Source organism: Pundamilia nyererei, unplaced genomic scaffold (genome assembly GCF_000239375.1).
Source record: "Pundamilia nyererei isolate P.nyererei 1_Seehausen unplaced genomic scaffold, PunNye1.0 scaffold00034, whole genome shotgun sequence".
NCBI classification, from domain to species: domain Eukaryota; kingdom Metazoa; phylum Chordata; class Actinopteri; order Cichliformes; family Cichlidae; genus Pundamilia; species Pundamilia nyererei.
Window position 1 is genome coordinate 3,986,463 of NW_005187435.1, and position 21,654 is coordinate 4,008,116.

The 21,654-nt window shown below is 39.2% G+C and overlaps 1 protein-coding gene across 2 annotated transcripts in view; it reads right to left on the reverse strand.

Annotated features, from left to right (window-relative positions):
• The window catches only part of slc12a5a (solute carrier family 12 member 5a), a 178,877-nt gene extending 159,629 nt beyond the window's left edge, over positions 1-19,248 (reverse strand). For both annotated transcript variants that reach the window (XM_005729817.1, XM_013909971.1), the window contains exon 1: positions 18,864-19,248. In XM_005729817.1, the coding sequence (XP_005729874.1) occupies positions 18,864-19,029 (166 nt within the window). In that variant the 5' untranslated portion in view covers positions 19,030-19,248. The remainder of the gene's footprint in view (positions 1-18,863) is intronic.
• Between the last annotated feature and the right edge of the window lie 2,406 nt (positions 19,249-21,654).

Here is a 21,654-nt window from a genome sequence, read left to right on the forward strand (position 1 = left end):
GGGGGGAAGACCTTTCAAAGAGGGAGAAAGAGAACAAGAAGTATCACATATGAATGGAGAAAGCTCAAGCAGGCTTGGGAGTGTGACTGAGCGTGTGTGTGAGTGTGAGGGGGGGTGGAGAGAGAGAGACTCCCAGTAAGCCTTTTTGCCATCGATCTAGCTTTACCTCACACTCATGACAATTGGGGTGGGAGGTGGGGATCGGTGGCAATGGCTAAAATCCATGATGTCAGGATTTTAATTTTCCTTTCACCTTGTTATTCACAAAGACAGTCCTGATCCCTGCTGTTACAACCAACACACATCTGTACACCCTTTGACTCAACACACAAAATGCAAACAGCACAGCCAACCTATCACCTTCTCCACACACCATTAACAAAGCAAGCCAACCAAACATCCATTCACACACTAGTCATTTTTACCATCCATTCAGCAGGCCAGACGGGCAAAGTGTCCTCCAGCTGAATGAACATAATGTAAGGAGAGAGAGAACGAAAGAGAGAGGTATTGGGTAGAAAAGAGAGGATTTAAACGCTGCTGAAAAATAGGCATGTGTGAGAATCCTCCTTAAAAATGATTGAGAGCAGGCGTTAACTAGCCATCATGTGGACTTGTGATAAAGATAGATCACGCACACAGCAGAGCTGTAATGTCTACAGTTTACCTGGCTGACAACAAGCACATGGAGAGGAAACAAATGACTGCGGAAAGTGTGCTCTTCTAAAACACTCATCACTACGGCAACTCCAAAAGCGCTCTGCTTTTGGTAGGCAGACAGAGCGAAGGTCACAGAGACATGAAAACAGAGCTGAGAAATAGAGCAAATGCTAAAGGAGGGAAGAAAGAGAGAGGATTAATGAGTTGTCATGACTCAATCCATTCTTAGAGCAACTGTGGGGCTAATGCCCAAAATTGAGGGAGGCCAGTTATCTAAATAAACCTATTACACTCAGAGAAAAGCACATCATGGAAGGCAGGGCAATAAGGATCTTCCCACAAATATAACAAATACTGTAACAGTATGGATGGGACTTTCATTATCATTTTGGGTTTGATTATTCATATGACAGCTATTTGGAGCACTGGTTTAGCTCAGTGGGTGGTTTAAATCTGACCCATGTGTCTTTGTTGCATGTCTTCTCGCCTCTCTCCCGTCTGTCTTCAGTGCTCAACTATCCAATAACTTAAACAAATGATTCAGATTTTATTGATTTAAAAATGTAGTTACTTACTTTGTAAGATATGATACCTCTACCCAGGACTGTAGCACTGATAGTTCTCTGTGCCCACCTCGCTCTCTATGACAGGAAGTTGTAAGGCAACCAGTGCAGTTCCATAGCGATTGCAGAAAATAAGTAGCTGTAAGCTTTATGTGTTACTGGCTACCACCAAAGTAGTGCAAAACAACACTGTGATTACTAGATTATTCTGTTTCAATATGTGCAATGAAATGGGAGTCATACAACAGCACAGAAGTGGTTGACATACATTGGTAAACTGATCTATGTGAGGATAATGTGCTAATTTATGCACACAAATATCAGCAAGGGCAGAAGGCAAGACGTTTGCTAGCTAGTAAATAGAAAACTGGACAGATTTGGTAGAATTCTTGCTTAAAATGGTTGAAATGTTTGCTCACAATTTTATAAAGTAACTAACTTATATTTTTATTTCCATAAGTAAAAGTTTTGGGGTGTTGGGTATGGGCCTGACACTGGTCATGGTCCACTGTTCTATCTGCTGTTCAGGTGCTCCGTACAGTATTTCACCTTTACAGCTTGAATCTAGTAACGTTGTACTATAACTTTTCTTAAGCCCCAAAATTGCATAATCATAGTCCAAGGGATGTATATTTTTGAGTTTTGGTAAGTCACAGAATTCTGATTATTATTTTACTTAATTGTCATTCAGGTGATGTTAAGTATTAACATCAATTTTCAGTGTGGCTGAGTTCTGCTTTAAAGACTACTTTAGTCTCCCTATTGTACCTTGTCTGTTTGTCCTTTTGCACGTTCCCCTCAAAATATTTGTGTTTGAGCATTTTTGTTTCATTTCCACTTTTACTTTGATAGTTGGTTTTCTCATGCCTTGTTCTCCTCATTCTTGGAATTGTGTATTATTTGGACTTTTTGGGGATTTTTGGCTTTTCCCGTTTTTCTTCCCTTCCTGGATGAGCGACTCGCCAAAGTGGTAAAACCACAAGATTATCAAAGCTTCTATGGGTTGGAGAGACTGAAAGTCCAGGTAAATGTGATGACCTGTTATCATATTGATGATTTGTGTATTTATTCTACATAGTAGAACATAAAGGTTGCCTTTTTTTTGCTGGGGCGATCGTGGCTCAAGAGTTGGGAGTTCGCCTTGTAATCGGAAGGTTGCCAGTTCGAGCCCTGGCTTGGACAGTCTCGGTTGTTGTGTCCTTGGGTAAGACACTTCACCCGTCGTCTACTGGTGGTCAAAGGGCCCAGTGGCGCCAGTATCCGGCAGCCTCGCCTCTGCCAGAGTGGCTGTGGCTACACTGTAGCTTGCCATCACCAATGGGTGGATGACTGGATATGTAAAGCGCTTTGGGGTCCTTAGGGACTAAGTAAAGCGCTATACAAATACAGGCCATTTACCATTTTTGTTTCAGCTTTCACACTTTCCAGGGAATAACGTTTGCTTTATTCATTACATAAGGTGCTGCAAGATGCTTACCATGCCTGCCTAAGAATACAAAAGTACCTTTTTCAGTAGGCTGGGATAATAGTTTAAACAGACCTCTGTGTCTCTTATATTATGTTCTAAACACTGTTAACAAACAATCTTTAATTTGATTTGCAAAACTCAAATGAACTGTATAAGGATTTGTAATGGTATTTGGCTCAGGCATACTCTGCAGTCACCCTCTTGACATTGCACCACAGCAGTGGCATGCATGGTAATGGTGATGGAGAGTGTGTACCCCCAACCGGGCGCAACGAGCTGACAGAACCTTTGGACTATGGAAGAAACCGGGCTGTGGAACAGCTTTAGTGAAGTGTACGCATCATTCTTCCTCCTGCCTGCTGCAGCTCTATGGTGACTATTCTCGTAGCCAAACAGGCAAAAACATTAACATTCACAACACAAAATTTCAAATTTAGAGCACCTAATTAAAATTCATTTAGCTAGTGGCACAACTGTTACATCATACATCTTCCCTTACAGTTCACCTTTTCAAAACCAAAACCAATGCCTCGGCACCGCTCCCAGTCCTGAATAATTTTCCAGCTGGAGAGAGACAGAAACACAGTGAGCAAACAGTGTGCAGCGGCCCTGAGGGACCGGAAGGCCTAGTATAATTCCTGAATACCAGCCCAGCCCCATGGGGATCCATGACCTGTATCTCTGGCCCTCCGCTCTCTGCCTCCACTGCCTCAGTAGATTGAGTCTGTACTGTTCTCCAAATCAGACCAAAATAACACATTAGCCCTGCAACTACAGTATGTTTAGTTCTCACATCCTGGCAGCAGTCGTTTATTTTAGCAAACTACGTCGGATAAATTATCATAGTGACCTAATAAAAATAATCCGGTCCCCATTGCTCCATTTACTATCTCCAAAAGTCGCATGTATTTTTAGTGTGGAGAAATTATGGCAAACTTTGCAACACAAAAAGTGTCCTGTGAATGGTCCTCCCTGGGTTCAGCTGTTAGATTTAAAGAGAGGAGTGCTGAGAGACTTGGCACCTCACAGATCCTCATGGTGCTCTGTTGAGGACTCATCCCACAGGACTAAAAAATAAATTCAGAATGATGAAACTAACTGAAACATTGTGAGATGCTGACAGTGACAAGTGCAATGGAAAGAAATCACATGCACAACAGAGACATGTCACTGGGAGGTAAAAGAAAAGCACCATCCCCATTCAACTGCCTGGAGATTGTCTATGTTGCTCTTTTCAGTCAGAAACAGGTGACACATAGGAATATCTCACCTCATTTCATCTTTTGGTGAGAAAAACAGTGAAAAACATAAAGACCCTATTATAACTTTAAAAAAAAAATTAAATAAAACAAATCATCTATATCTTTACAAATATAAAGTAGCTTGCTTCGTCTTAAACCGAACCACTAATGTACTAATAAGAAGAGGTTGTCGGGGTGCTGACAAAAAAACAAAAATGAAACCAATAAATATACTGATTTAGTTTTATTGTCTCATCCCTGGTAAACACTACAATAAATCATAAATACCACTTTAAAGTTAATATTTATTCACCATTCTTACCACATAAAAGATCAAAAATACATAAGAGCTTTTAAAAAGTGCGCCAGTCTCGTTCAGTCTGTGTTATGTTGGTCACTGAATACAAAATCTCATGTCTAACAGACTGCAGAGGAGCTGTTGTGCCACAGAACGAAGCCAAGTGACTGAGTCTGTGATGATGTGCCATTATTTGTGTGTATAGGAGGATGCTCTACCTCTCCCTGCAGTTGTTTCCTCTCCTCCCCCTGTTTTTCCTGTGTTAGTGTCACCGAGGTCTGCCCTGCAGCTTGCCTACATGTGAGGGAGAATTTGTCACTTTCTATCAATCGGTCCTAATTCCCCACCTCCCCTATGTGCAGACAGTTACATAACAGCATAAGGATTTCTGGGCTAAGGAACGTTTACACCCCCTCTCACTGTTCTTTTCTCTCTGCATCTTTCTTCTTCTTCACATACACACCAAAGCATTCACACACACACACACACACACACACACACACACACACACACACACACCTTCTCCTCACTTGCTGTTATGCTTAACAAGCCTCTTTCATCATACACACGACACAGACCGTTGTGTAATTCCCTGGCATCCTGATCTCTCTCATTGGAGGCTTTTCTACACCATCAGTCAAACTAAAGGGAACACGCATAGACGCTGGCAGTCTTGATTAAAAGAAAACACACAACTGCCCCCTGCTGACTTAGTCAAGAAAAGCACATCTGGGTTACTGCAGAGAAATTAATTGCATAAGCTCAACAATTCTCGATCAGATTTACTGTTAAATGTTCTATACAAGCATGAAAAAGCACCTAGAACTCGAAACCCTTAAACAGCTAAACATCAACAACACAGTAATATTTCTTTTCTTTTTTTTTTTCAAGACATACATTCAGCAGCACATATTATGAGCTCATCTTTAAACCAGTTAATAGGCTGCCCTCTCCTGTTTGGTTCATGGCACCACAATTCTCTCTTCAACCATACAGTGCGCCACCCATGAGGAAAGTCTTTGTAATTATTTGATTCAATTTACAGAGCTGTATTGAAAATTAGATAGGATCAGGGCATTACATAGGTCATGCTGCATAAGGTGTATTGATCTTCAGTATATTAATCCTTCCTGCTCTGACACACAAAGAAATAATAGAATGAGTGATGTTGCAAAAGCTATGGCACTTAATGCCAAGCTAGATTAGAAATCAATGGCTCCTCTGAGGGAGAACATTTCTACCATGTAATAGCATTAAAGTACGAGGACAGATGAGCAAAGAGACAGAGAAAGTTAAAGTGAAAGGGTAAAGATTTTCCATGAAAACTTGGACATGGTAGATCTTCAAAATTCTACATACTTCTTTTTAATACATTTGTGCAGTAAACCCGGAGATAAGGATCATACATGGTTTACAACTAAAACCCCTTACAAATGACAGATTTTTTTTTAAACCTCCTCTCAAATTTAGACAAAACATGATTCAAGAATTATGTCCTTTATTTAAACCACAGACTGTATATTAAGGTAGAAGTAGCTTGGTCTTATGTTACGCTGACTAAGCGCAGTTTGAAGACCAAAGTTCCAGCTCAGCGCTGGTAGCATTTCCTGTTTGGAACAAGAAGTTTCAATAGTAGGAGTGCAGGGTGTTGCCTTTCAAGCAAACTCTAGTTTACTGGAGACACTGACAGGTTTATGCTACATAAGGAATGTATCACAATGAAGTAAAGTCCTTAATAATGCAGACAGAATGAGAGAGATGATAGAGATGATACAGAGATGATACAAAAATGTATGGTTTGGTATGTGCCTCTTTTTTGAGGTTAACATTTGGTGCATTAGCAATACATCTGCTGAAAAAGGTCAAGTAATGCTATATATTTGTTTGTCACTTATAATTCTTAAGGAACTTTAACACAGTTGGTAGTGAGTAAAGTGAAGAAGTGACGTAAAAGTGATAACCAAGTCCAAGAATTCAAAGACAAATGGGTAAACAAAGAGCCAAAAGACACAAGAAGAAGGGACAACAAGGGAAATCAGGAACAGAAACTCAAACTAACATCAAAATCTAAATGCAAAACACTAGAATTACAGTAAACAGAAAGTTATTAGTATTCAGGACCCAAAACCACCACAGAAGACAAATTATTAAGGTTAGGGTTTCAAATATAAAATGACTTGTTACTAGAGGTATAAAAGGGATACGTCCATGATGGCTGTGCACTCTATCATTTAAAACTATCACCTCAAAATTGTACAGATGGCAAACATCAACTTTTTCTTTCTTACATCGCCTTGTTCCCAAGTTAGCATTCTCAAGTGATTCTAATTGAACTTCTAATTGTACTTTTTATGTACTTTTCTTTTTAATTATATATGTTTATTTATCATCATCATCATCATCATCATCATCATCATCATCATCATCATCATCATTATTATTATATGCAGAAAATTTGACATCTAAGCATGAGGTCAAGGTCACTTAGATCCAAGCTCAACTAACATTTTTAGTAGATGCAGTCACAAGATTTTCTGAAAATGTAACATCTGATCTTGACCTTGGGGTTGACGTTACTGAGATTTAAACTCATCTGAGATTGTTAGTAGAAACACATATGATACTGGTTTGAAACGCCCACATTGCTGTGTTCTCAAGTTATCACTTTCACAAACTCGGATGTCTACATTGTCTGCCCATGATGACAATCCGCCATTAGCCTTTTGTGGCTGAGAGGTAAAAAGAAATATCAGCTTTACAACTGCAAACTCAAACCATCTTCCTTGAATAAACTTTACTGGAACTGTCACCAAACCAGCGGTTTGGGCCAAATCTGTTAACTCCGGATACTTTTCCAACTTGTCTCAGTGAGCAATTTTAACTACCTTTACTCACATTTGCTTTGTTACACTAAGCCACTAGTAAATTGACCTGCGGCAGGCTGGACATGCTAAAGATTGCAAAAATTAGGCAGCATCACACAATCAATATAACATGGGTAGCTGTGGAGCCATGGTTAGGAGAGTTTGAAAAACCTTCTAGTTGGCCCATGGTAAAATATGCTACTACTACTACTACTACTACTACTACTATCATAATAATAATACAACTGCTTTGATTCATATGAAACAATGTGATTTTTATTCATCACACAGCCTGTAATTATAGACATCTTTGAGTATATCATTTTTCACCCATGACTCATTCTCCATGTCCACATAAAAAACAGGGTTAAATAAAATATTATATATTATCCCAGTATTACTGGGGATTGTTCTTGATCCAATGCAATGCAATGGAAACTGAAAACCAACTGTTGTATGGGTAGACTGATTTGACACTGAAATAATTTTTAACACACACTTTATATTCTTATTATTATATCTTTAAATTTCAGTGAAAACAAAAGTTCTCTGATGCTGAAAGAAAATCTCACATCCTACCTCTTTTTGTGGAAACAGAAAGCTATGGTAACAAATGTGTTGGTAGAAATACTCAAGTACCACGTTTTTCCTGTCAGCTGTTCTTCCTTTTCAAGATAAGCTGTGATTACACAAGTATTTCTGAGCCTTAATAAATATTCCATAAAATCCTCATCAGGTGGCCACATTGTCCTTTTCCCAGAAGTGACTGAAGCAGGCATCCCACTATATTAATCCTAGAATAGCAGTCATCTACAAAAGGCCTTTGTGACTGAATATCGGTGCTCACCATCAGCCTGTTCCTTTATATCAAAGAGGCTGCCTATTAATATTTACACAAGAGCCATTACAGCACAGAGGTAGACATGCCTGAATCAACACACAAACAATCCTCAGTCTGGTCAGCCAACAGTACATTATAATGGAGGAACAATTGCTGGCAACCACTGTTAGGCACAGAGTCCAGTAAAATTTAAGTGAATATTAATATTAGTAGTACTGTGCACAAGTCTTGAGTCATCCCTTATATTTGCTAGAAAACTGGGAAACTGATGCAGCGATTTATGGACGTGAAAAATCATTGTGGAAACAGATAATAAGGCAAAAAGAGAGTATGTACGATTCTAAGATGCTTGAAAGTAATTTGGTATGACCACTATTATTTTTCATCACAGCCTGAATTCTCTCCCAGCTAAGGATGTTAAAAGCCCTCTTTGTTGATAACACACCATTTGGCAATAAAACCCTTTCTGATTCTGATTCTGATTCAATCATTTAGAGTTTCTCTGGCTCTGAAGAGGCCAATCCATGACTAATTACGTTCCACTGTGTGTTTTGTTGTCCAGGTATGTTTTGCTTCACTGACAATGTATTTCTCATGCTGAAAAATGAAGCACTTGTAAATCAGATGCTTTGAAGAAGGTCCTAAATGCTGGATCATAATCTGAAGGTGCTTTTCTGCGTTCATACTTCTATTAATTTTGAGTAGAGACCCAACAACACAAGCTGAGGTCTAGGAGTGTGAGGTGCACTCACTAGGACTGCACTCTTCTGGACAGGGACCCTTGATGTGTGCCTGGAATCTAGTGGAGCCACTTATCCAGGTTCATGGTTACAGCTCCTAATGCTCCCATTATCACTGCGACCACTTTGGACTTTAACTTTCACATCTGGTCCAGTGTTTTCTTGGCCCCCTGGTACGTCTCTATTCTCTGATATTCCTCTTTTCCTTGGGTGGGATTGCCTCATCTATCACAACTGCAGTCTTGTCTTCTTTGTCAACCAAAACTATCTCTGTCTGGAACTCAAAGTCCCACAGAACCTTAGCCCTGTTGTTCTCAACCACCTTTTGTTGAATCTCCCACGGGAACTGGAAGACTTCTGGTTCATACAGATGTTCCTGTACACTATCCCAGCCACTTGGTTTGCTTCCAAGTGTAAGCTGTCGCAGCTTGCATCTTACATCTTACATCCTGTTACTATGTGCTGGACATTCCAGGGCACCTTTGGTAGATTGTGTAGTGTAGATAGTGTAGTGGTTTACACTATGTAGCCACTAAGCAGCATATTAACCAACGCATCAAAATAATTTAATTACTGTAGAAGAACATTACAACATTATTGAAGAATGTCATGGAAAAGTTCAGAATTAATTCTGGAGAATGGTTGTATGTTGGTCTATGCAGAGACAAGGCACAGCTTTGCAGGCCATTGTCTAGATGTGCTTTTATTGTCACTGAGCAGTGCAAAAAAAAAATGTGGAACAACTCATCTGTGTGCTAATCTAGCTTGTGGTGTTTTTGGTCTTGGCACTTGTTAAAAAAATAAGTTAATACATACAAAGAGGGGAACAGAAACCAAGGTTTAACAAAATGAAACTGTCCACTGAAACCACTATCTGAGCTTTTCATGTTATTTTGTATTTGTTTTGCTTTCCCCCCTTTGACCTACCTTTTAACCAATAAGCATTAGAACAAAACATCGCAACATTCCCAATAGCCTAGATAAGTTGGGTTTTTAATGACTCCACACCCCATGCCACAACATATAGACAACTATTTGCAAAGCTCTGCATATGACAAATACACAACAATGCTAGGCACTTCACCTGTTGTTTTGTGGTATCTTTTTTTTTTAAAAACTTGAGTTTGGTAATCTGGCCTTCACAACCTAGATTTTTCTTGAGCCAGACAAAATGAATAAGAGATGGATCTGACTGCATTGTAATGACTTGTCAATCACAATGTTGCAACGCCCCAAATCATACTATACCACTAAATTAACTGCATGCTTTATTAAATAAGATTACAATTTCTTTATAGTTTGACTTCTTTTCAAAACCAAAAGACTTGGCCTGTGCTGGCCTTGGCATTGTTATCAATAACAAATATAGAATACTGCCAGCCATGCGCTTTGTCATCAGTGTCTGGGTAATAATGCCATGTAAATACATATAATACATACTTTTCCAGACATTACACGATGACGGTGCAGTTCAGCGGTGGGATTTACCAATAAATAGCCTTTAACCTGCAAGATCCCTAGTGGTTTGTGCAGTGATGGGCTATCAAATCAGGGAGAAGAAAAATACCACCGTTTGTGCCATGGGGTTATTGGGTTTTGTTCTGTGAATTTGTCTGCGGTGTTCACAGTGCTCTTATACTGTGTCACTGCTTCTGGACAGCATTTGCCTGGAGGGAAACAGAACACCGCAATACAGATTAAATCTCAGCCAAATCAGCCTCATGAACCAAAACACCGAGGACAAATTGAGTTACGGTTATAAACGTCATATGTCTGTGTTTCTGCTACATTAGTTAATACATTAATAAAACGTGATGATGAGCACATAAACACACAAACAGTTTCGACTGAAAACCTCAGTGGTGAAGGGTGAGGAGTGCATCAGTGAGTGATTGTGGTTTATAAAGAGACGATCCAGAATAACTACGGGCACTCATAGTATCTCTCTCTACATATATACAGACATATAAAAGACATATAAATGCACACACAGTCATACATAGAATGCCATAACCAGGTATGTATAGTACACAGGAGCTTCTGTGCGGAGTATGTCCTGGAAGTCCCGAGGTCAAAATGGAAATCACACCCGAGGGGGAAGGGAATTTTTTTAATGTTGTTTAATCAAGGCAGTTACGTTGATTTTGCAGAAGGATTTATGCTTTAACTGTGATCTCAAGGCTCCTGTATTCAATATTTTCAGATTAAATATGAATCAAATGATTGTGTTTATGTAATGTGCAAGGTGTAAGAACGCCACAGATAATGAGCACTCACTGTGCTTACTGTCTTTCAGCCACTTGTTTTGGGTTTTCAATACAAGAGAAAGTTGCCAGTGTCTTACGACACAGATAAGTTTGAAACATTGCAGGGATTAACTGAGTAACAAGAAGCCACAACAACAAGGCAAGTCAAACCTCCACTGCGCAGTGCTATCGGAAGACAAGTAATAAAATTTAAAAAAATCGCTCATATTGTGACTTATTATTAAAATGACAACTGTTAATTTTTGCAGATCATTTCTGCAAATCCAAGCCAATCACAACAGGGATTTCCAAATCCACCAGGACTGCCATACACCACCTTATTAAGTGAATGTTTAATCAAATTTATAGGAAAGTGACATTTACAGTTATTGTATTAGTTATCTTCTATTTAATGTTTGACCAGTTTAATAGGCTAACTGAAGATATCTATCTTGTATTAGTTATCTTCAGTGAGCCAGTGTTTGGCCAGTTTAATTATGAAAGCAACTTTAAATCATTTGATCTAATTTACATTTAAATTACAGATGCATTGATTGACCAACCAGTGACCAGAATCAGGTAATTTCCAGTGTCACTGGCCCTAACCAGTAGCCTACTGGTGTGACAAATTAGAAGCTGGTCCAAGACACAGCAGCGCAGGCAAACAATGTGCATACACTCACAAGCTAAACTTGTCATAGTCCTGGGTCACTGATAGAGTATTTTCAGTTTTGGTTCTTGTTAGTTGGTTCCTGAATATTTATTTTCTAGTGCCTTTAGAGCTTGTTATTTATAGTTTTTGATTTTTGGTTTACTTCTGTTTGTTGCCCTTCATGTCCAGTGTGTCTCTGTCTGATCTCTGTGTCCTCATATTTGTTTACCTCCAGTCTCTCCAGTCGTGTCCCAGTTTATGTATGGTCTCTCTGTTTCCGTGGCAGCCTGTGTTCCCTGTCTTTTACGTAGTACGTCCGAAGTCCGGTCCCTGTGTTAGTCCCTTCCTGTTCCTGTAATCTTCTGTGTTTCTTGCCTTTGTCTCTCATGTCTCCATGTCTATTTAGTCCCACTCCTAGTCTCACGTTCACATGTCCTAGTCTGAGTCTCAGTGTGTGCTACTTCTTGTTTTATTTTGATTGTCCCCTGTACTTCACTCTCTGCACTAAATTACAAGCGTAATGATTTTCTCATCTTATCTGCAACAGTGCTGCAGTTTATGGTTAGATTTTTTTATGTATAACCATTTTATCTTTATCATCATCAACATATGATAAATTGCGTGTGGTGGAAGAGTCATATGATGCATGAAACGCCTCTTTTTAGGTGAATATACATAGAGCCTTAGCAAGCAGTGATAATCACCGTTGTGATACCGGTTATTTCCATTGGAGGTTTTAGGTCATGTCATGCCAGCTAGTGCAAAAAAAGTCTACCTGTGTTACACTATGATCTGATGACCATCTGATCACATTTACCTTCAAACAGCTGAACATGGACGTTTTAAAGAAGCTAACAAAGACTAAAGTTCAAGTTAGCACAGCTCAGAGCCAGCAGATTGTTTGCCTGCTGTGTTGATCATGCTCTCATAGTGTGTCATTACTTCTGGACTGCATTTGCTTAGAGAGGAACAGAACACCATGACACACATTAAACCCCTGCCAAGTCAGCCTTATGCGCCACAACACTAAAGACATGAGACTGGCTTATAATTTGGTCCTTTGCTGGGAAGAGTCAAAAGATCAAAGCAGTTATGATTAACAACTGAAAAAAGAAAATGGGTGACGTCCTGTTATCTGCTGAATTTATAATCATATTGGAAAATTATTCAAGCACCTTACATTTTTTTCTAGCATATAAATATATTGAACCTGCTTTTTGTTTGGTAAAATAAATCAGTTAAAGCTGGGTGTACAGCAAGTCATTTTCAGTCAAGTATTTGTACCTCTTTCCAGTAGCAGAGCACTTTACAGTATTTTTGGATGTTTCAGTGAGAGAAGATCCTGTAACTTGGTGCAGCTTGGGAAAAATGTCAAAAAGTTCACTGATTTCTTTTATTATAAAAATAATATTTTGCATTGAAGGAAAGTTGACTTTGCAGTCAGGTATATTGGAATAGGATAATAAAATTGCTTTTAATTTGTATGATTTGTAATTTAAATGCTAATTATGTCTACTATCAGGCATTACAGGTAGCTCAAGAAGCCATTTTTTTCTGAACTGCAAGCAATACTGCAGATTATATTATGTGCAAGTGTGATTTCAACAATCTTATCAATAAATGTGGGCTTTCTGCTTGGCCAGACTCTGAGCTTCAAGGTCGCTTTGCTTTACCATCTACTGTGAAAACCCCAGCATATCTTGAACCTATCTGCAGCCCATTCCACTGAACCAAACAGCTTTAACGAAGATATATCTCTTCACAGGGCGGCAAGGTCAAGGATAGAGAGGGCACTTGGCAGCCAGATGCAAACTGTCCTTCCTTCTGCAGCCAAACTGACTGGCTGAGACGACCGAGCTCAAATCTCCCTCTGGATCAACAGAAACAGGACCATGAGTGCAGGCCAAGGGGGAAGAATTCAGATACTGCTTTGGTCACCAGTTAAAAATAACAGTAAGTCCAAAGAAGTTGTAGTAGATGGTAGAATTATAACATAGCAAGAGAATGCCAACAAAGGCATAATTACATTGACAGATTCAAACCTGCAGGCCTATGCAAAACCCATTTAATTCTTTTTTGCATATCCCTTGAAATAATTATATGTACTCCCTCTGTTTCAGCTAAACTATCCCTTACACTCACGGACAAACTGTCATGATCTTCCAGCGGCAGCAAATATGATACAAACTCACATGGTCAATATGGGATGCACAATAGCATCAACAGTTAGCCTATTCATCAATAAGATACAAAGAAAGAAAGAAATCAGCACAAATTGTCATATAAAAAAAAAAAATCAATTTAGGCATTTTTCAAGGTAACATGAAAACTGAATGAAATATTGTCAAAATAATTCACAAAGAAAACAGATTGATGGATAATAAATGAAGCCCTTCTAAGAATTTATGGTCAAGTTACATCTGAAGTAGAAAAAATTCCCAGTCATGGTATATAAGTAAAACAAAATAATTTTTTAAAAACTATTTTAGTTATTTAGAGGAAACTTTTCAAAGTTGTTCCAGACAGAGTATGACCTTAGGGGCTGCACCAAGCCAAACAAAGATAAATATTATTTTGAACTGTGTAACATAATAGTACTTTAATAGAGTCCAAAAATAAAATTATGGAGGCAGAAAGAAAGAAATTGAAACTCTACTAAAGGGAGTGTTCTCCCATTAAAATTATATTTAAAACACTAAGCTGGCCTGGTTTTCTCTACGAGATCACTTCAAAGCTTCAGAATGCTCAATGTAAAGATACTGAGCCCTTTAATTTTAAGCAAGGTCCCAAAAAACATGCAAACATCTGCCCAAGAAAGCATTGCTCCAGAGAGTACAATGCTAAGAGGTCACACAATGGACATTAAAACCTTAAAAACCAACAATGACAAAAATATCACAAAGAGAGATCTCAACATGCCAGGATCAGAGCATCTCATGGGTAGATGGTATATCTATACATCTATATATCATGAGAGAGACCACAAACCTACCCCTGTGGTACATCATGCTTAATAGATGCAAATAAAGACATACCGTAGCTGTTTATTTGCTCAATTTGTCAGATATTGGGAAAACTATGTGAAGACTGTATGTACTGGATATCCACCACCACAATGGCTGTAGACTTTCCAGTAGCAGGGTTTATTTGAAGCTGACTTGTACTGGTATTCATCCACAATGAGTGCGGTTGGAGTACTTACAAAATACAAACTAAGAAATATTGAGAATGGGATCAGCAGTAAAAAATAATTTTAGTAGGGGGCAAAAGTTCTGTAACATGGCTTGAATTCCCAACACAAAAATCACCAGTCTCATGTTGTGGGTCCATTTTTTGTGTGTCAGTAGCTACCTAAATTGGTTAGCTGTTGTGTGTATGCGTGTCTCTGATGTTCCAATAGTTTAGTTTCAATTCAAATTAACATCTTAAAAAGCCAAAGTTAGACCAACAAATAGCATTCCACGAGGTAAAATTACTGTTTTTGTGAAGAAAGTCAGGTGACTTTGATGATGGCAAATTCCTATTGTGTTTTCACCAAATAGATGAACTCGAATCAGCTGTAATGCTGAATGTATACCTTGTACAGTGTGTAGACAAAAGGACAGCAAAGGTGGAGTGTCACGTGTATAAGATTGAAGTGAGAGAGAAAAGTACTGGCACAGCTTAATGAAAGAAATACTTTATGTAATGCAGATATTAAAATGTATTATTTAAAAGGGTTACCATCTCATCCTAGTCCTATGAAACAGACACTGTGATCCAACCACCCATGGTCTCTTTTGACAATAATTTCTTCTCATTTTGCTTCTCTTTTGCACTGCTGTAAAAGAGCAGTGGAGGTTGAGAAATTAAAGATGGTATTTAGTATGTTAATTAGACATGTGCAGGAGGTGGTTAGTATCAGGTTAAAATGTACTACTCTTGTAGATTCAATAATGTTGAAAGAAAATTCACATCAAAACTGAACTGGATATACGTCAGAATAGTGTAATCAGAATCAAAATCTCATTTGTTGCCAACTACTTACACAAACAAGGAGTCTTAGTACCATACAATACAATAACACAAAAAAAGAAAATATAAAATACTTACAGAGAAGGGGGACGTGTGAAATCTAAGTGTGAACATCATGTGCAAAGCACTCGACTGCAATGAGTCCAACGTGCAATGTTTTTATAGTGTATGCGAGTAAGTACGTGTGCTAACGTAGCACATTCATTATAAGGAGTCAGGGTTGAAGTACTAGGCTTTGTTAAGTAGTCGAACTGCTGACAGAAAGAAACTGCTCTTGCAATGTGAGGTATTGGCCCTGATGACCCACAGCCTGCTACCAGTATATCACCAGGGTGAGAGGTGTCAGCAGTAGAGCAGGGCGATATGATCAAAAATATTTATCATGATATACATTTGAAAATTTGCGATAACGGTATAACTGACGATATAATTGACACTAGACAAAATACTTTATCACTCCACAACTTTATTAGTACAAAAAAAACCCCATCAATGTATTTTCACTTAAACAAGCAGATGTTTTTATGTGCATTAAAGTGATATAAAGATTTTACCGTGCAAATGCAAATTCCTTGCTGACAGTTTAACCCAAAAAGCATTTCCAGTGGAAATTGGCCAACATATCCTCAGCATAACCATGTATAATATCCACAAAACTTAAAAAGAAGTTATACACACACAATACGGTAATATTATGTTGAAGCACAGTACGTATCACTCCGCGAGGCTCCTGCCTAATATAGCCGTAATGCTCCGACAATCCATCAAGCGGTGCAGGTTCGTAGCTTAGCAAAGTCGTACTAAAACATTTGACAGATTTTCGAGCGCCGTGTAGCAATTGTTTCGAGGTCAGTAAACACAACCAGAATTCGTACATAAGGCACACGGGATTATAAGGGGCACTGTTGATTTTCAAACAAATCAAAGAATTGATTTTAAGTGTGCCGTATTTTCCAAAAAACACGGTAATAACAACGGCCCACTAGCATGCTCTAGCAAAAATAGTGCTTTGTTGTGTATCTGATGGATGAAAGTTAAACCAGTTCCACACCACTGAAGTTGCAGCATTTTTAAAAACCAATTCTGGTTCATCCGTTTCATTCAACGATCCGCGTTTGCCCTTCTCATTCTCCGTCAGCGCCATGCTTTTTCCGCCATGTGCGTATGAAAGCAGAGGCACTGCACATGCGCATTTTATCCATAGTCTATCGCGATATTTCATTTTCTTATTGTTGCCCAACATTATACCGGTATTACCATGAATGGTATGATATGGCCCAGCCCTAGTCAGCAGCAATCTTTCTTGCTGTTTTGACTCTGAGAGTTAATAGAAATGAAGATTTTTGGAAACAAAGAACATGCTACAACCCAAACTGTGGCCTGAAAATTAAGGCACAAACTGAACCATGGCTTTAGAGAATCGTTACAAACACTAGTTTAAAAATATATTAATACAGCTTAAATGTTAATATATTGTAGAGCCCAGCCCTACTCACAGGTTCAGCAATGTTACAACAGTTGTTTTCCGAGGGGTACAAACATGAACAGATTGATTTCATAACGGTACCTGATAAGACAGAAAACATTTTACTGTGAGACCATTTCTAAGCCAACTCTAGTGAAAATGTACTGCATCACCATGGCAACCAGCAAAATGGATGCAGAGATACCAGTATGAGCAAGGTGTATCATTAGGGAGAGTCCTTAAATAAAGTCATCCTTGCCTCTAAAGGAAGTAGACTGTGAGATACATTCCTACTGACTAGTCTGTCTGTCAAGTGAAATGACTGTCACATACTGGGGCACACACACACAGGAGTAAGTGGCCAGTTCTGAGCCACTTGTAGCAATAATGGGAAAAACTGGACTGGTAGTGAAAAACATTTATTCCCGATTAAGGAGGCAGCTGGTTTCACTGTATAAACATGTGAATGCTACTGAACCTTAGCACACCAGAAGTGATGTAAAGACAAAAATGTCCAGGATCAAAGCTAATATATGAACTAAAAAAGGTAGTTACTCAGGTAGTGATATAGTTAACCAACAAGTGCCAGAACTGAGAGTACAGACATAAATAAAAAAAAAACACCCTGAATTATAATGTACTATGACAATAATATTTAATAATTAACTCTTTATTCTAAATGGTGTTTCCACACTGCTGCTTGCAGCTCTGCAAAAAGAATCAGGCTGAATACCAAACTAAGGCTACAGTTCTTTGAATAAAGTGGAAGCTAATCTAGAGCTCCAATAAAGCCATTTAAAGGGAGTCTGGGGAGCCTGGCCAATTAACATGAAATGTCATTAATGCAGCAGCCTTACAGAGTATGAAATGTATTGATCCATTTGCAGATAAATCTCCATTTGCACTTGAATGGACATGAATCACTGTACTTTTTGTCATTCTAATCATAGTTAATGGTAAAGGCCTCCAATCCTGGACAAATGGGGATTTCCATTTGTTCCGCATTGCTGTGTTTGATTCACGCAAGGACTGAGGGGACGTTGATTCTTTCATATGGGCAAACTGGTGACAGAAAACCACTTTGGCACAGATTGATGAAACTGAAAAAAAAAACTATTCTAGAAAGTGAAAATAGTAAAAGAGAAGGTTTAATGCTCCTTATTAATTATAATGTCCTGGGTTTTACCAGCTAAATTATCCCTAACCTTGGGAACAACTCAATAAAAAAGGAAAGAACAATTATTAGTTCTCCATTGAATTTAAGCCTTACCACAGAAACTGTATATTACTTGACATTGATACTCCCTTCAAGACAGGGTGCAATTAGTCTTTTCTGCTCACATACTGTAAAGCCTAACAAATAAAAAAAAAATATAGATCTAGAGATAAATACTATAAAATGCACCAGCACATACCCTACATCCTGAACTGAGAAGGTACTAGATTACTTGTAGTGCAGTTAAATGCTGTGGGAGGGGAAGGAAAATGCCTGAGACATACAAAATTTAACAGGCCATATGATAATTAAGTCCCCAAATGCTTTGTTTTCTGTCTCACACTGCATGCATCTTCCAATATTTTTGAACAATGCATGCACCTGTAACATCACAATTGCTGAAGAAAAAGGACAACTGCAGGATTTGCTGTACGCGCCTCTGTTACTGACCAGACAGTGCCCCGAGGGTTATTAGGAATTCAAGTCACACAGAGACAATGTGGTGTCACCGAGCAGCAGTCAAGCATTAGGGTTGCTAGCATATAGCGCACAGCTAACAAACAGGGTGAAGAAGCCGGCTGGAGGATCTCCTTACCTTTCAGCACCAGCACCGTTTCAGTACCAGCTGCAGCCTGTCCCTCCGCGCTGCTGCTGCTGGTGGTCGGGGGCTCGTCTCCCTCAAACAGCTGGTTCACCTCCCCCTGCATGTCGGAGGGGCGCCGGTCGCCGTCGCTCTTGGAGACGGTGAACCTCTGGCTCATGGTTGTCGCCGGTGAGACAACAGTCGGGTCTTCTTGTCACGGTGCGGGGTGACGCGGACGGATAAAGACGGTCAAAATGCCCTCACCTGTCTGATTATAGTAGTCCACAGTTACAGTCTATGGAGTTTACCTCCTACTACTCAGTGCTGGACGAGCAGCCGCTCTTTGTTGGTCCATTAGATGTGTAATACCGAGTGGACCATCTCATCAACCGGTGTCTGCCGCTGCTGCGCACCTGGGTCCTAAAGCCGAATATTTCTTTTAATAAAAACAGCAAACGTAAACACACATAGTAATGCACGAAACATGATGATTATGATTTTTTTAATGAGCTGGTATTTTTTTATTTCTCCTCATTTTATTATAATTTTTCCTATATCTAACACTAAGATCAACGCAGCTCTTTGTGGCTCTAAATTGGCCGTTGCTGGGCAACCAAAAATCAGTCTCTGACCCAGCTGTGGTAATGTGCTGTAAAGTTGAGGGGATCTTTCCTCAATAATCGTCATACCGCATTAATAAAAAGGAAATTAGAAAAGATACATCAAAAATACATTTCCAGAACTACTAGGATTTTTTTAAGAGGATCATTTGCACCTGTTTGGTATAAAATAACTTAATGAGAGAGAGAGATTTTGAGCAATGTATGATAAAGCCATTAGTCTTGCTGTTATTGAAAACACATGATAAAGAAGGCAAAATTTTCGCTTTATTTTGCACCAGGACGCATCATCCCAAACACACCGGCAATGCTGTAAAAGCATTGACAAGATCTGCAAAACTGAACTATTAGTCTTCCCACAGACCAGACCTGGAGGATGATCTTGACACAAAATGGAACAAAAGAAAATAAACATAAAAATTCAGTTCTGACACGAAAGTAAAATTCACGTCAGATCTACTTTAGTTTCAGAAAACCAAGAAAGCAAGGAACAAGACAAACAGTTATCCCATTCATTTTCCTCTTATGGTCTACGGCCATACGTTGATTTCTCCTTAACGGATCTCAAAGCTCTGCCCTCAAATTGGGTCATATTTAAGTATTTTTATCATTTGATCTTTAATTTGTATTTTTCCCCAAATTTATTATTTTATGTTGTAATCTAATGTATTATTCGCCATACATTCGTTCTGCTTTGTTAATCTATTGCGTTGTTGTAAAGTGTTGGTGGATACCATAAAACTGGTTTGTATCGTGCCACCATTTGGCAATGAAAGGTTAAGGCAAGTAAGCAGGACGTGGGCTGTTTTGTGACCGTCACAGTTTATAATTGTTTTAGATGTAATATCAGGAAATTGTAAACGTGTCTCCAACTGGAGATGTTTTTTTCGTTTTTGGTTTTGTTTGGAACACCCTCCCCCCCCAAAATTTTTACATCCTCTTCCTTTTTTTTTCTTTTTTCTCTTTTGCTACCAAATGGCATACCAGTTGTCTTCGAAAAGCCTGAGTCATAAACTGTACGTCTTGCAGAAGCGACAAAGAAAGAGAACAGGCAAGTGTCATTACCCATCCTTAAAACACTGGAAGTCCCAGGCTTTTCTAACCCTCTGTCAGCCAAGTGGAAGCTAAATTGGCTAGTCTTTTAGCATCAATTCGTATGTAAATTAGGTCGTTACCTGAGAAGTGGGGGAGTGGGAATGTGTGAATGATTGCTGATTTCTAACTGCCATCTGCCTCTTTGTTTGTGTGTGGGGGTGGGGAGCTGCTAAAAGCTGTGAACTTCCTTTTGTGTTGAGGTGGATGCAATTGTCATCTTGTTCAACGCCTTGAACGGTTACTAGGGTTCCATCACTACATGACTGCTGGTCAGCAAACCTGGGAAACCCACAGATCATTCGAACTATGCTGCGAAACCGCTTCCAAGACATCATGCAACACCTACGCTTTGATGACAGGTCCCCCCGCAGTGATCAAGCAAAGACTGATAAGTTCGCTGCAATTTCCAGTGTGTGGGGATCATTTGTCACCAACTGCATCACGTGCTACAACCCTGGTCTACATATCACCATTGATGAACAGCTTTTCCCATCAAAGACTCGGTGCTGTTTCCTGCAGTATATTGCAAGTAAACCAGACAAGTTTGGGATCAAGTTTTGGGTGGCTTGCGACCTAAAATCCAAGTACATTTGCAATGTCTTCCCATATCTTGGCAAGGACCCCAATCGTCCCAGTGGGGAGAGACTGTCTGAAAATGTAGTGATGAGGCTGATGGAACCATTCCTAGACAAGGGCAGAAATGTTACCACGGACAATTTCTTCACATAGACGGAAAACCACCATCCTCGGCACAGTCAACAAGAGTCGCTGGGAAATTCCTCAATCTGCTAGACACACAGATCGCAATGAATTCACCACTCAGGTATGTTGCAGGTCTTTTGTGGTTCTATGTTTATGTGTTTCATTGTGTGTAAAAGTGCTATGGAAATAACAATTTATCTTATTTCTTAGGTGTTTTCAACCTCTGCTGCCACACTGACGGCGAATGCGGCCAAACGGAAGAAGACAGTCTATATTCTTAGCAGCGTGCAGAGCGTGGTTCAGATTGATAACACCACCAAAAGGAAGCCAAACACTGTCGCCGTTTACACCACAAAGTGTGGCGTGGATGTGATGGACCAGATGAT